The sequence below is a fragment of the Acanthochromis polyacanthus genome, chromosome 12 (assembly GCF_021347895.1).
Source record: "Acanthochromis polyacanthus isolate Apoly-LR-REF ecotype Palm Island chromosome 12, KAUST_Apoly_ChrSc, whole genome shotgun sequence".
Classification (NCBI taxonomy): Eukaryota; Metazoa; Chordata; class Actinopteri; family Pomacentridae; genus Acanthochromis; species Acanthochromis polyacanthus.
Window position 1 is genome coordinate 17,858,500 of NC_067124.1, and position 16,210 is coordinate 17,874,709.

General features: G+C 45.2%; 1 protein-coding gene across 1 annotated transcript; it reads left to right on the forward strand.

Annotated features, from left to right (window-relative positions):
- Nucleotides 1–4,790: 4,790 nt before the first annotated feature.
- Nucleotides 4,791–9,070, forward strand: LOC110946948 (thioredoxin-interacting protein-like). The gene is made up of 7 exons (XM_051957319.1): nt 4,791–5,247; nt 5,972–6,047; nt 6,141–6,288; nt 6,418–6,630; nt 6,727–6,873; nt 7,687–7,989; nt 8,636–9,070. Exons 1-7 carry the CDS (start codon nt 4,980–4,982, stop codon nt 8,681–8,683), a joined length of 1,203 nt encoding a protein of 400 aa, XP_051813279.1. The 5' UTR covers nt 4,791–4,979; the 3' UTR covers nt 8,684–9,070.
- The last annotated feature ends 7,140 nt before the right edge of the window (nt 9,071–16,210 follow it).

The following is a 16,210-nucleotide window of genomic DNA, read 5'->3' on the forward strand; positions in this document are numbered from 1 at the left end:
CAAGTAGTCACCCTGCTGTTTGGTGAAAAGGTGTGTACCACACTGAACATGGACAACAGAAAGCGAAGGAGAGAATTGTCCCAGGACATCCGAAAAAAAATTATAGACAAACATCTTAAAGGTAAAGGCTATAAGACCATCTCTAAACAGCTTGAAGTTCCTGTGACAACAGTGGCTCATATTATTCAGAAGTTCAAGACCCACGGGACAGTAGCCAACCTCCCTGGACGTGGCCGCAAGAGGAAAATTGATGACAAATTGAAGAGACGGATCGTTGGAATTGTATCCAAAGAGCCCAGAGCAACCTCCAAAGAAATTAAAGGTGAACTCCAAGGCCAAGGTACATCAGTGTCAGATGGCACCATTCGTCGTTGTTTGAGCCAAAGTGGACTTCATGGGAGACGACCAAGGAGGACACCACTGCTGAAAAAAACTCATAAAAAAGCCAGACTGGAATTTGCAAAAATGCATGTTGACAAGCCACAAAGCTTCTGGGAGAATGTCCTTTGGACAGATGAGACCAAACTGGAGCTTTTTGGTAAGGCACATCAACTCTATGTTCATAGACTCAAAAACCAAGCATACGAAGAAAAGAACACTGTCCCTACGGTGAAACATGGAGGAGGCTCAGTAATGTTTTGGGGCTGCTTTGCTGCATCTGGCACAGGGTGTCTTGAAAGTGTGCAAGGTAAGATGAAATCTGAAGACTATCAAGGCATTCTGGAGAGAAATGTGCTGCCTAGTGTCAGAAAGCTTGGTCTCAGTCGCAGGTCATGGGTCTTCCAACAGGACAACGATCCAAAACACACAGCCAAAAACACCCAAGAATGGCTGAGAGAAAAGCGTTGGACTATTCTAAAGTGGCCTTCTATGAGCCCAGATCTGAATCCCATTGAACATATGTGGAAGGAGCTGAAACATGCCATTTGGAGAAGACACCCATCAAACCTGAGACAACTGGAGCTGTTTGCTCATGAGGAGTGGGCCAAAATACCTGTGGACAGCTGCAGAACGCTCATTGACAAATACAGAAATCGTTTAATTGCAGTGATTGCCTCACAAGGTTGTGCAACAAAATATTAAGTTATGGGTACCATCATTTTTGTCCAGCCCTATTTCATTAGTTTGTTTTTTTTAAATAATTATGTTAATCAACAATTCAAAAGTGATGGCTGATTTTGATTATCTGATTTTCAATAAATTTTTATTTATTGTTACTTTTGTGAGTTTCAAGTGATTTCAGTGAGAATTGTGGGTTTTTCCTTCTTTAACTGAGGGGTACCAACAATTTTGTCCACGTGTGTAACTGTGTAAAAAATTAAAAACAAAAAAATAAACAGACCAAACTGTAAATAACGTTCACATCAAAAATCTGTATTTTTATACATGGTAATTTTTTTCTTTAATAATTTGTGACAATAAATATACAGTATTACTGTATTTATATCAGCAAAAATATCTTCATTTTTTCCAGATATTTGCTGTTAGTTTCACAGTTTTCAAACGTTTCACTAGTAAACATTCTTCTGTCAGATCTTCACAAGTTGTTTTACAGGCTTTATTTTACAGTGCAACATCTCCATGAGAGTAGAAATGAACTGAACATTTGAACATTTTGAGGATGTTTGGATGATGTCAGATTATATTCCATGATAACTAAAGAAGAATGTTCTCAAAATCACATTCAGAAAATATTATTTTAAATAACATTCAGAAAACATTCAGAAAATGTGTTACTATACCATAGAAGACAGACCGTTCCAGTAATGTGATGTTTATATATATATAAGATAAAATGTTCTGAGGATGTTCTGGAGACGTTACTATAGAACATTCTTCTATAAAATATTCCTAGTGTTACATGTTGACAAAGAAAGGATGTTCTCAATACAATATTCAGAAAATTTACTTTATGTTGCTTTTAAGAAGAACATTCTGGGAACTAAAAGAAAACTTCCTCATAAAAATATTACCAGAACTTTGCAGAACTTTCTCTGAATGTTTTAAAACTAGAAGACTTGCGGCTGTGATGTTTTCTAAGCATCCAGCAGGTGGCAGCACCTCACCTGAGCTTCTTTGTTCTGTTTCAGGTTTCACTGAATTCAGACTGAACATCGGCCGCTGGTGAATCAGTGATCACCGATCGATTGATCCGTTCAGATCAGACTGTTTCACAGAGTAAACACCTGATTCTTTATCAGATCTGGAACAAATATTCAGATGCTTTACTTCAGTTAACTACAACAAAGTAAAACTACCCCATCACTACAATTCTACAATTTCATTTAGCAGACGATTTTGTCCAAAGTGACGTACAACACAAGCAAGAATTCAGACATAAGGAAAAACCTGTAGTAAGTGCTTCAAGTGCTTCAAGTGCAATTGGTCAAAGGTGTTGCCATCAAGTTGCAGAAGAACCCCCCCCCCCCCCCCCCCCCCCCTTTTTTTTTCAACTTTGTCAGCGCTAAATAAGTGCTGGGTTTTGGACCACCTGACTTATTTTACCCCTAAGGTGAAGTCAGATTAAGTGGTGATTTCTGAACAATTGAGTCTTCAATTGTCTCTTAAAAGTAGAAAGGGACTCAGCAGAACACACAGAGTTTGGTTCCACCATTTGGGAACAACAGAGGACAAGAGTCTGGCTAGAGATATCGAGCCGTGATGGGCTGGAAGCACCGGCGTCTCTCACATGCAGAGCGAAGTGGGCGTGAAGGGGAGTAGACCTGGATCAGGGAATCCAGGTAGGCTGGGGCCGTTACTGCAGTAAACTCCTGCTGACTGATGATCAGATTATTAACAGAGTTTAGGCTGGAGCCACTTTACCCATTTATATCCACTTTATACATTTATTTTAACATTTTGGGATGTTTTGTTCACATTTTGAGACTTTTTGTTTCTTCTTTTAAGTCATGTTTTATTAAAACCTTTGGGGACTTTTTACTGAATGTGGCAGAGTTATGTGACGATCGGTAGACGTTTGTCCTTCTGTTTGCCGTTCTGTGTGCAACTTTACTCAAAAATGGGCTTAAAGATTTGGATTAAATTTTCAGGGAAGGTCAGAAATGACACAAGGACCACCTCATTAGATTTTAGAAGTGATGCGGCTTATAGTCTGGATCCATGGATTTGTTAAAGATTTCTGTATCATTGCGAGATAGCAACACAGTGTCACTGTAACTATGACAACAACTGAACACTATGTCAGCTACCTGCTGACGATCACATGATTGCAATCCTACGATAAATCGATTGCTGGAGTTATTGGGACTTATCCATCGGAAATCATTCGACTGAACAGCTTTAGTGGAATACTGTGCTCTCTGATTGTTTTTCTTGTTTTTAAATAATTATCAAAGTTTAACTACTTTTTCTATATGTTTTTGGGGCTTCTGTAAGTTTCTTAGCAGCAGGTTACTGTTGGAACTGCTGCCATGGTTAGTTCAGCAGGTCTTTATCAGGCAGAACCAACTGTTCTCACTATGAGGTGTTTCATCTACCGGGTGTCACTGCACGAAGGGGCAGAGCCTCAGGTGTCCATGAAAAGGTTTATTGCACTTCTACTGGATCCAGCTTGGATGACACGGCTACTGGTTTGACTCTGGTTCTGGTCTTTCTATGTGAAGTTTCTATGTTCTCCCTTTGGTTCCCTGAAGGAGTTTCTGAGTGGACCAGATTGGTTCTTGTTCTAAACACCTGACTGCACTCACCTGTGGGACAAACACTTGTGATGCATCAGATTTAAATTGGGCTCAAAGAAACCATCATGATTTGAAGCAGCAGGTTAGGGTTAGGTTAATGATGGTTACCTATCATCATTAGCCATCCATTGACCATCAGTTCACCGTCATTCAACCATTACTAACCACCAGTGAACCGTTATTTGACCATCATTAAATCCTGACATTTAAACCAGATTATAAACTCACAGTAAACGCCCTGCAGTCACCGACTTCTCTGCAAAGCTGGTTAGCGTTTAGCTTCCTTTTATAGCTAGTTAATGCCGCTAGATACTTTTTTTACCTAGTCAGCATTTAGCTAACTTTAACTTGATTAAAGCTCAGATTTTAGCTGGATCAAAGGTCAGATTATGACTGGATCAAAGCTCAGATTTTGGCCGGATTCAAACTCAAATTTGAACTGGATTAAAGATCAGATTTGAAATGGATTAAAACTCAGATTTTAGCTGGGTTAAAGCTAAAATTTGAATTGGATTAAAGCTCAGATTTTAACTAAATTGAAGCTCAGATTTTAGCTGGATCAAAGCTCAGATTTTTTCTGAATTGAAGCTCAGATTTTAACTGGATTAAGGCTCAGATTTAGATGGATTAAAGCTAAGATTTAAAGATGTGCACTGTCAACGTGCAGGAAGCTGATTCACAGTTCTAGCAGCTGTTTGTGAGGATTAATGATGAAGATTTTAATCTTTCTGTTTCAGTTTCACTGTTACTGTGGTTTAAATTAAAGCTAAATTAGTGTGTTGACGACCACTAGATGTGTTTGGTTCTAAACGTGACACCTGCTCAGTGTGTGTGTATTTATTGTAGTTGTGTGTCAGTGCATTAACGTGTTTCTATTCTCATTCTATGTACTCTGATCTTCATTTATGGCTCCCAGCTTCAGGCTCCGCCCCCTTCTTTGCACTATGTGTTCACGCGCCCTTCTCTTCGCTCTGATTGGCTGACACCTGGAGCTGACCAATCACAGGGCTCCTTCCTTCGGGGGCCCGGCGTGTCCACGCTGTGTCCACGTGCTGCTCAGTGTAGGAGTAACGGGACACCGGACAGTAACACACACACACACACACACAGACACACAGTCCGGTATAAAACTGGATCCTCTGTTTACCGACAGAGGCACCGAGAACTCCGGTGATTCATCAGCTGTATTTTAAGATAGATCCAGACTAATTAACACTAATTATTAAATTATATTGTATTATATTACATTAAATCAGGCTATATTATATTAAATTAAAAACCATGGTTCTGACAGCGGGTTCCCGGCTACAGCTCTTCCAGCTGCAGTTCTCGGATGCCGGACGCTCCTTCTACAGCAGCGGGGACAAACTGAGCGGCTATGTGCAGCTTCAGGCAGCGCAGCCCTGCAGGCTCTCCGGCCTCCGGGTCACCGCCGCCGGCTGTGCCCGCGTCGAACACCGCGGAGGAAAGAACCGGAAGAACCGCAGCCAAGAGGTGGAATACCTGAAGTATGAGGAGGAGCTGCGGCTAGAGGAGGAGCTGAGCACAGGTCAGACTCACCTGGGCCTCAAATAGGCCTACCAGCAGGAAGAATTAATCTGACCAATCAATAACGGAATCGGTGTTTTAATCAGACATGAACTCAGAATGATCGAATCAATCAATCAGAAACTGATAGAAATAAATCAATAAACATCTCAGATGTCAGATTTTTCTCAGGTTAATTGCGATTTCATATTTTGTAGGTTTAGATGTTTCTGCTAACACAATCATCTGAGGAAAACTGGTGTTTAATCAATCTGGTAAATTAATCAGCAGGTGAATTTAAATCCAGAAATCTAATGTGTGTTTCTCTAATTAAATGTTCAATAAAAACAGAAGTTTGAGCTCAACTTTATGTTTACTGATTCACTAGTTTTGTATTTAGGCTAGCTCTTTCACAGCCACAGAAACGTCTTGTTGTTCTCAGGAAGCTGCAGATGAAAATAGTCCAAAAACAAACTGAGCTCACAGCAGCTGCTGTTATATAACACTGAGCTCACTTCTGATTGGTTCACACAGCTCAGGTGTAGAGTACACACCTCCTCGGTAGTTAGAACAAGTGAATAAGAATGAACTGAATGAGTGAAGTCAGTGTTAATGAAGACAAACGCTGTTGATCCAAACATTTTATTTCTTAGTATTTTAGATTCACTGTAATAAACAACAAAGCAGAAACAGGAAGTTTGATTATTAAAGAAGCTGTTTGTTAAATTCCTGTTTTGTTGTTTCAGATTCTGACGGCTGCTTCCTGCTGCCAGCAAACAAAACCTTCAGGTTCCAATTCGGCTTCGAGCTGCCACCACCAGGGTGAGATTGATTTCTGATCAGTTATTGATTAAATATCGGTCAGTTATTGATTAGTCACTGGTGACCCCACTGACACTACTCTGCTTTTTTCAGGCGTCTGGTTTCATCCTTCAAAGGGAAGTTTGGTTCAGTGCGTTACTATGTGAGGGCGGAGCTTCAGAGGCCCTCCCAGCATGCTTTGCAGTGTGAGAAGGAGTTTGAAGTGGAGGAGCCGCTGGATGTGAACCAGGCCGACCTGCTGGTACTGCCCCTGATCACACCGGATCAATAATCAAACATGCAGCCCGATGTGTCAACGCAACACATTTAAGACTTTAACTAAAATACACCAGCCAACGATGAGTCGTAGAATAATCCTCTCCCTCCTCAGGCTCCGGCTGCAGCCTCCAAACAGAAGAAGGTCACCTGCATGTTTATTCCTGACGGTCAGGTGTCCATCACTGCTCAGATCGACAGGAAGGGGTTCTGCGAGGGCGAAGACATCAACATCAACGCCAAGTTTGAGAACACGTGTTCACGGATCGTGGTACCAAAGGCTGCCATCATCGCCAAGCACTCGTACGCGGTGAACGGATCCACCAAGGTGAGGCTGGAGACAGTTCAACAATTGAGGGTTTTAGAGGAGGTCTGAGCTCTGGTTCTACTGGTTCCATTGGTTCTAATGGTTCTTCTGGTTCAGGTTCTGCGTCAGAAGCTGTCAGCAGTCCGAGGGAACCACATCATCTCCGGGATGTGTGACATATGGCAGGGAAAAACCATCAGGGTCCCCAAACTGAAGCCCACTCTGCTCGGCTGTGACATCATCAGGGTGGACTATGCTCTCATGGTGAGTCAGAGATGATGTCATCATGATGCATTGAGGACAGCCAATGAGAGGACAGAAAACAATAAAACATGTCAACATAAAAGAATTCAAAGTCAGAGTTAGTTAAAAATGTGAGTGTGAGATAAAATTAAAACAACAGAATCAGTCGCATCATAGAGGAAATAAATTTAAATGCGATAAATAAAATACAAGATAAGATTCTGTAAAATCCTGAGTTAGGAGATGAGAAAATCAGTCAGAATTACTCGACGTAAGATGAAATAGCATGAGATGAAATATGACAAAGTATTTTGCTTATCAGTGAACCCGAAGAAAATAATAAAATAAAATTTGAACAAAAGTTAAACATCAAGAGATAATTAAGATATAATGAGATCATATACAGAAAAAAATATAAGATGAGATTAAACAAGCTGACATACAAGTGACAAAAAGTTCAAATATGGAGGAAGATGAAGCAAAATAATATGAAATGAGACTGGGAAGCATGAGACAAAATATATAAGTGAGATGAAATGAAATAAGATGAAATAACATAAAATAAAATCTAAAAGGAAATCATGAGATGATGTGAGGTGTGACGACAGATGGACTGTTGCCTCCAGATCCAGCAGAGATGATGGACAATAAGACGAGAGAAAATAAAATATTTAAGACAATAAAATAATCCAAAATAACCTCATTTAAAATCTGAAATCAAGTCAGGACAGCAGGAGAACGTCTGAATAAGATGAGACGACACAGAATCAAACTGTGGTGATGTGAAATAAATTGAGATAAAATTGAGGTTAACCTAAAGCTCCACCCCCTCAGATCTACCTGCACATCCCCGGCAGCGAGAAGCTGGTTCTGGAGCTGCCACTGGTCATCGGTACTGTCCCGTTCAGTGGCGTCGGCAGCAGAACCAGCAGCATGAGCAGCCAGGCCGGGTCCATGAGCAGCTGGTCCTCCTTCCCCTCGGCGCCGCCCAGTTACAGCAACATCCACAGAGACCTGCGGGTTGACGGTCCCAGAACGCCGCTGCTGCATGACTACGACGACGGTGATGAGGACGACGAGGACGGTCTCTTCATGAGGGCGCCGGAGGTCCGATACCAACCTCCCCCCTACAGAGAGGTGAGCTCACCCGAACCTCCCCATAGGTCCAATTTGATTTGTTCCGCCTGATGGGGAGACAAGATGGTACACAAAACAAGATTTTATCTCCTAAAATGAAAAAAGAGCTGAAGAGACAGGATTAAACAAGATGATCTGAGATGTAAATTAAAACAAGATGAAATAAATTTAGGATTCATAAATGATCACATGAGACTGAAAAGTTAAATGATGTAAGAAACAAAAACAGCTTGAAAGAAAAACATGAAATGATCTGAGATGGGGTGAGATACAACTCTAGAATATTAATGGGAATGAGATCATGTAAAACAGGATGATGTGTAAAATGTGAATTAGATGAAGGAAAGGACAGTAGAAATATAATTCAAAATTAGATAATGTTAAAGGAGATTTACTAAATTTAAGATAGAAATTGTAAATTGAAAGGATAAACAAGATGAAAAGAAACAGGACTTGCAGACTGTTGGATTGAATGCAGATAGATTACAGTTCTACAAGATTAAAGAGAGACTGGACAAAATAAATCAGGATTTGTTGAGACATGGTGAACTTGGTGAGATGACATATTTAGGATTCAAACCTGATAATATGAGATTTAAAAAAGTACCATGAAATGAGACACTGAGATGAAAGTCTTTGCTCTCAGGTGGACGATGACTCTGTCAGCCCTCCTCAGGCAGTTCAGGTGTTCTGAGGACGTTCTGCCTACGACCAGACGAGGACACTGTCCACCACGACGGGACTGAGGGCGGGGCCTAAGGGGGGAGCCTGAGCTCCATGTGTGGTCAATCATTCCCCGTCCAATCAGGACTGACGCTCTGAGCTTAGTCAGGACAGTGGCTTAGCATTTTCTAATGGTGACTCATCAGTTTTGTAGTAGTGACTCTGCTTGCTTTGGCACTTAATGGCATGGATGAAAACAGAAAAATAGTTTGTTGTGAAAAATGTCTCTTTTTTTGTATTTATTATTGACTCTGCTATTGTTTTTTTACCGCAATATCCTGATGTTACATCTGTATATATTTTGTAAAGAAGAATTTTATTTTTTCATTTCACCAATAAACATCTTTAGATCGTGAAAGTGTATTGTCGTTGTTTGTTGAGCTGTGCTTGTTTATTCTGAAATATGGATAAACAACAAAAACAAATCAACAATAATATGAATGTCAGCGCAACCAGCTGATTAGAAAGAATCTGTGTATGAATTAAATGCTTATTCACTGCAGCTCAGTGCACATTTCAGGTATTCAAACTTTCTGTACTTGCTGTATATACTGCATATATGTATACACTATATACTATATTTATATACTGTATATACTACATATACTTTATACACTATATACTATACATATACTGCATGTATTATTTATACAGTATATACTCTGTATACTGTATATATACACTACAGGCTACACATTTGGAAGTAACTTCAAGTCCAGATGGAATTCCATAATGCTCAGGCTCAGCAATTCCTTGGACATTCCTTAAAAAACCTTGTGTATTTGCCTTGCTGTTGTTAAAGCCAATGGAGGTTACTTTGAAGAAAGCAAAGTCTAAGCAAGAAAAACCCAAATACCTGATAATTATAGTAAAAAATGTATTGTGATGAGTGACTCTTTATATTTTTGTTAATATTATTATTATTATTATTTCCCTCATATATATATTTTACATACCTTATATATGTCTGTGTGTGTGTGTGTATATATATATATATATATACATATATACATATATATATCTACTGTATATACTGTCCATAGCTGACGATGTGAGCAGCTGCAGTCTCTGTGCAGACATCTATTTAAAGCTGCTATAAGAAGTGGGTCAAACATCAGGGAAAATCCAACTACAGCTCATCTGTGTGTTTCAACTGTTTTACCAACTGTATGAAGGAAACGTCCTGTGACTTTTGTCCATAAACAAGGGTTAGTCAGCATCACGTTTACTGACATGCTGGATTAAATGTGGCAGAGCAGAAGTGGGCTAAAGTTCAGTCTGTGTTTGGACATCAAATATTATCTGTGGTTTATTTCAGAGCACAACAGGTGGATCTGATTTATTTCCGCTCACTGATGCTGTCGTTCTGAGAATCGTCTTCTTAGAAAGTTACAGATAACTCAGAAATAGATTAGGTTTTTAAAAGGCAATGACATACCTCTGAAAAGAATGCTTCATATTCACAATATGTGTCTATCAGTTAACATGAAATTCGGGTTTTAGCTCAAATTCAGCTCAAAGTCACTGTAGAACACTGAATGTGTCTCTGGGTCTGTGTAAGTGTAATGTGATCAGTTGTTTACTTCTACAGCACCTGTTCATGGTCAGTTCAACAACACACACACACACACACACACACACACACACACACACACACACACACACACACACACACACACACACACACACACACACACACACACAGACTTCAGTCTGCTGTCAAACATCTGATAAATATCATTGAATTTTAATATCTGGATTGTATTTGAGATATGGACGGAGACATTTCAGTGCTCCGTCCATATAAAACATCCATCCATCCGTTATCTATACACTGCTTAGTCCTCATTAGGGTTGTGGGGGACTGGAGTCTATCCCAGCTGACTAAGGGTGAAGGCAGGGCACACCCTGGACAGGTCACCAGTCAAAGACAAACAAGCACACTCACATTCACTCCTACAGGCAATTTAGAATCATCAGTTAACGTCATGCATGCCCAGAGAGAACATACAAACTCCACGTGGAAAGATCTCAGGCTGGGACGTGGGCCAGGAATCTTCTCGCTGTGAGGTGACAGTGCTAACCACTGAAACACTGTGCAGCCCTCCATGTAAACATCTGTTTTGGTCCATAAAGCTTTATTTATCCAGTTTTATGTTCCTTTTTAAAACTAGTTGGTGTCTAGGCTATTTTTAGCTAATAAACTTAAAGGTAGTTAGCATATAACCAGCTCTTAGGTAGTAATTTGTTAGCTTATTTTGTAGCTAGTTAATAGTGATTAACACTGGTTATGCTGGTTTTACAGTTTTTTGTACTGGTTTTACTGGATATGCTGATTTTACTGGTTAAACTGGTTTAACTGGTTTTAACAGGTTATACTGGTTGCAGTAGTTTTAACTGGTTATACTGGTTGCAGTGGTTTTTATTGGTTTTACTGGTGTAACTGGTTGTGTTCTGCTCACTGGGGCAGTTACTCCTCCAGCACATCAGCACTTTTCAGGTTTCAGGTGACCTCGATCCCCAGCTCCTCTTCTTTCTTCTTCTCTGTCTTTGGACCTGCAGTCCTCGTCCTCCTTCCTTCACTCTGATTGGCCCGCGGTGGCCCCCAGGCTGTGTGTGATTGGCTGAGGTTACTGGTTCACATAGTCAAAAATATAAATACCTCAGGTACTTAGGTGCAGTACGTGTATGAGTAAATGTACTCAGTGAACCTGCTTGTTCTAAGTCACTGTTTTCTTCTCACGTTATTGAAGTCATTAGTGTTATATTGTTGCGCCGAAGAATGGGAGTCTGAGGCGGAGTATCGAACACAGGTGCTAACCACTTTACTGACATTAAAAGAATGAATACAGCACTCACAGTACACGTGGAACCCCACCGTAAACAGGAAGCGTAACAGCCCCAACAGTCCGTGTGCAAATCACAACCACAACACTAAATGTTCCGTGGGTGAATTATGTAAACCCACTACACAAGCCCCCCAAGAATTCACCCATAGTCAAAGTCCGTGCGCCGGGGAGGGACAACGGCCCGACCCCGACTGGTACAGACGGCAGAGGCGGGGAGGGGGGGAAGAAGGGGGAAGGCGGGCGAAACAGAACCAACCACCAGTCCGGGAGGCAACGGTCCCGAAGGAGAAATGGGGCGGGGGAGAGAGGGGCAGCCCCTGTGCGGGGCCCGAGCCAACTCTAACAGCCCGGAAATGTCCACGTGGGCAGGCTTAACCCTGTCGACGGACACAGTCTCGGCCCTACTGCCAATGTCCACAACCAAGTTCTTATCCCCATGCTGCAGGACCCTGAACGGGCCGTCGTAGGGGGGGTGCAGAGGCCCTCGGTGGGCATCATGGCGAATGAACACAAAACCCGCCGAACGCAGGGCGGGAGGCACACAGGAGGCAGGGGTGCCGTGCTGTGATGTGGGGACAGGGACGAAAGCACCCACGGCCTCCGGCATGGAGGACCGCTGCCTGGCCGCTGACCAAGCGGTCGAGGCCTCCGGGATGAAGTCTCCAGGGACCCACAGCACCTGTCCATAGACGAGCTTGGCCGACGAGGCTTGTAGGTCCTACTTGGGGGCAGTCCTGAGGCCGAGCATGACCCAGGGGAGTTTGTCCACCCAACCGCCGTCCGTCAGACTGGCACGCAGGGCAACCTTCATCGACCGATGGAACCTCTCGCACAACCCGTTAGCCTGAGGGTGATAGGCAGTCGTGTGGTGCAGCTTGACCCCCAGGCCATCGGCCACCACGTTCCAGATCTCTGAGGTGAACTGCGCGCCCCGGTCTGAGGAGAGCTCAGAGGGGGTCCCGAAGCGTGTGACCCAAGTCCTGACGAACGCACAGGCCACATCCGTGGACAAGGTCGAAGCGAGGGGCATGGCTTCAGGCCAACGAGTTGTCCTGTCCACCACGGTGAGGAGGTAGGTGAACCCGCGGGAGGGGGGAGGGGGCCCACCAGGTCGACATTAACGTGGTCGAACCTCCTCTCAGGAACAGTAAACAGCTCCAACGGGGACTTGGTATGGCGGTGCGCCTTTGCACGCTGACAAGCCACGCATGAATCGACCCACGTCCGCACGTCCTTCTTCAGTCCCCTCCAGACGAACTTCTGAGCCACCAACCGCACAGACGCCTTCCTGCCGGGATGGGAGAGGCCGTGCACGGCCTCGAAAACAGCACGCTGCCAACCAACGGGGACCAACGGCCTAGGCTGGCCAGTGGAAAGGTCACACCACAACCAGACACCCGAGTCACCGACCGCGACCTCCTCCAGGCACAGTCCCGTGTCCGAAGCTTTAAGGCTCCAAACTTCATGGTCCGAGGCTTGCTCCGCCCCCATACGGGCGTAGTCGAGCCCCAAATGGACCGTGCCGACGATCGCCCTGGAGAGGCAGTCCGCGACCACGTTGGACTTGCCAGAGACGTGGCGGATGTCCGTGGTGTACTCTGAAATGAATGACAGCTGGCACTGCTGACGGGCGGACCATGGTTTGGCAGCGTTGGACGTGGAGAACGTGAGGGGCTTGTGGTCAACGAAGACCGTAAACTCACGGCCCTCCAGAAAGAAACGGAAGTGGCGGACCACCAGCCAGACGCCGAGCAGCTCCCTGTCGAACGCGCTGTATTTGCGCTCTCTCAGGACCAACTGTCGGCTGAAAAAGGCGAGCGGTTGCCAGGCACCCTCGACCCACTGCTCCAGCACAGCGCCAACGGCAAAGTCAGATGCATCGGTAGTGAGAGCGATCGGGGCACCGGGGGACGGGTGGGCCAGCATAGCGGCCCGACACAGTGCAGTCTTAGTGTCCTTGAATGCCCTCGACCTCTCGAATGTCCAGTCGATGTCCTGGTTTGGGCTCTTGTGCCTGAGGGCCTCGTACAGCAGGTGCATGATATGCGCAGCCCGGCGGATGAACCGGTGATAAAACGTGACCATCCCGAGGAACTCTCGGAGCCCCCGGGCCAAACGTGGGCGGGGAAAAGCCAACACAGCCTCCACCTTCGACGGAAGGGGGGCAGCCCCATCTTTATTGATGAGGTGTCCGAGGAACTGGATGGCCGGCACCCCGAAAACACACTTTGCCGGGTTAATAATGAGGCCGTGCTGGTCCAGCCTCGTATAAAGGCCCCGGAGATGTGTCAAGTGCTCCTCCTCCGAAGAGCTGGCGATGAGGATATTGTCCAAGTAAACGAAAACAAAAGGCATGTCTCTCAATACTGAGTCCATCAGCCGCTGGAATGACTGGGCCGCATTTTTAAGTCCGAAAGGCATCCTCAGGAACTCGAATAAACTGAAAGGTGTCACCACCGCCGTCTTCGGAATGTCCGCGGGGCGAACGGGAACCTGGTGGTACCCCCGCACCAGGTCCACCTTGGAAAACACGTTTTTCCCCGCCAGGTGTCCAGAGAAGTCTTGAATGTGGGGGACAGGGTAACGGTTGGGCGTGGTGGCATCATTGAGATGGCAGTAATCACCGCACGGTCGCCAGCCAGCATCCGACTTCGGGACCATGGGGAGCGGCGAAGCCCATGGGCTGTCCGAACGACGGATGATCCCGAGGCACTCCATGTTGGCGAACTCCGACTTGGCCTTGGCCAGCCTCTCCGGGTTGAGCCGCTGTGGTCTGGCGTAGATAGGGGGCCCTTGGTAACGATGTGGTGCTCAACCCCGTGTCTAGTCGCGCCGGCAGAAAAGGTGGGCCGAGTCAGGCTGGGGAACTCACTCAGCAGCCGCTGGTAACTGTCCCCTTCGGAGACCGCGCCGGAGAGACCATCGTACGTCCCCACATCACGGACGCACTCCAGGGAGGAGAAGGTCAGCACGTCCACCAGGCGCTCGTTCTTGACATCCACAAGCAACCCGTGGGCACACAAAAAATCAGCGCCGAGGAGGGGAAAGGACATGTCCGCTGTCACGAAGTCCCATGTAAAATGTTGACCGTTGAAACATAAGTCCACAGTTCTCAAACCATACGTCCGGATGGGAGCATCATTGGCAGATGTTAACGGCGGGGCGTGCGTTCCGCCAGCAGCATTGTCCGCCGAAGCAGGACTCACGCTCCTCTGGGCACCTGTGTCGCAGAGGAATTTACGCCCAGAGAGAGTGTCTTTGATGAACACCAGCCAGTTCGTCGGACCTGCGCTCATGGCCACTACTGAACACAGGTCTTGTGGTTTCCCTCCGCGCCGTAGTTGCAAGGGGAACGGCACCTCCTAGCCTTGGCGCCGAAACGTGTGTCGAAGTAGCACAGACCGGTGCCTGCACGGCTGTCGGTGGCAGCGCGGCTCTTACCGGCGGGTGCGCCGGTGCTCGGCGGTGCATAGCTGCGCGTCGGGGCCAGTACCTCAGGGGCGAACCGCTGGGTCGCTAGGAAGAATTGGTCCGCCTCTTCAGCCAGAGCGTGGGGCTCCGTGATAGCTGTGTTAGCGAGCGCTGTCTGGACGTGTGGCGGCAAGTGTCTTAAAAACAGTTCAATGAAAAGGAAATTCGGCTCCTCTGCACCCAGCAGGTTAAGCATCATCTCCATGTGCTCAGAAGGCTTTTGGTCCCCCAGGCCCTGGATAGCGAGGAGACATCGGGCTCGTTCCGAGCGTGACAGTTCGAAAAGCCTCAGGAGGTAAGCTTTGAGCCCAGCATATTTCTCTTGGGCGGGGGGAGCCATGATGAAACTCACCGCCCTGGCCGCAGTGGAGCTCCCGAGCGCTGACACGACGTGGTAATAGCGTGTGTCGTCGTTCGTAATCCCCCGGAGGGCGAACTGAGCCTCCGCCTGTGCGAACCACATAGCCGCGGATGTCTCCCAAAATTCCAGCAGTTTCAGAATGGTGGAATTTGCCATGTCGTTTTGCTCAAAAGTCTGTACAGTCTCTGAACCTTCAGCAGGACTGATGTCGGGGTCACCAATGTTGCGCCGAAGAATGGGAGTCTGAGGCGGAGTATCGAACACAGGTGCTAACCACTTTACTGACATTAAAAGAATGAAAACAGCAGTCACAGTACACGTGGAACCCCACCATAAAAAGGAAGCGTAATAGCCCCAACAGTCCGTATGCAAATCACAACCACAACACTAAACGTTCCGTGGGTGAATTATGTAAACCCACTACAATATCAATATTAGTATAATACATAATTCTATACCACAAATCGTCTTCTTCATTTTTGTCATCAAGCTGTTTTAGATGTTTTGCAGGTTTGTGGAGGTTTAACCTGCACATTTATTTCGTTCTGCTGCTCAAACAGGATGGTTTCCTCTGGAGGCAGAATCAGTTCTGATTTTAAACTTTTCTAATCAGGATGAAACTCTCAGAAACTCTGGCGCCCCCTGATGGACACGTGTGCCGCTGTGAGGACGTCTTCTGTAAACTCAATATGAGCTGCACTGTGTTTGTGTTATCATACACAATAAATAAATAGTTAGTAATAATACTATATCAAATATTACTTTACTATCTCAGTAGAATTGTCAGTCAATCTAACTGCAGCTTCTGAATATCTGA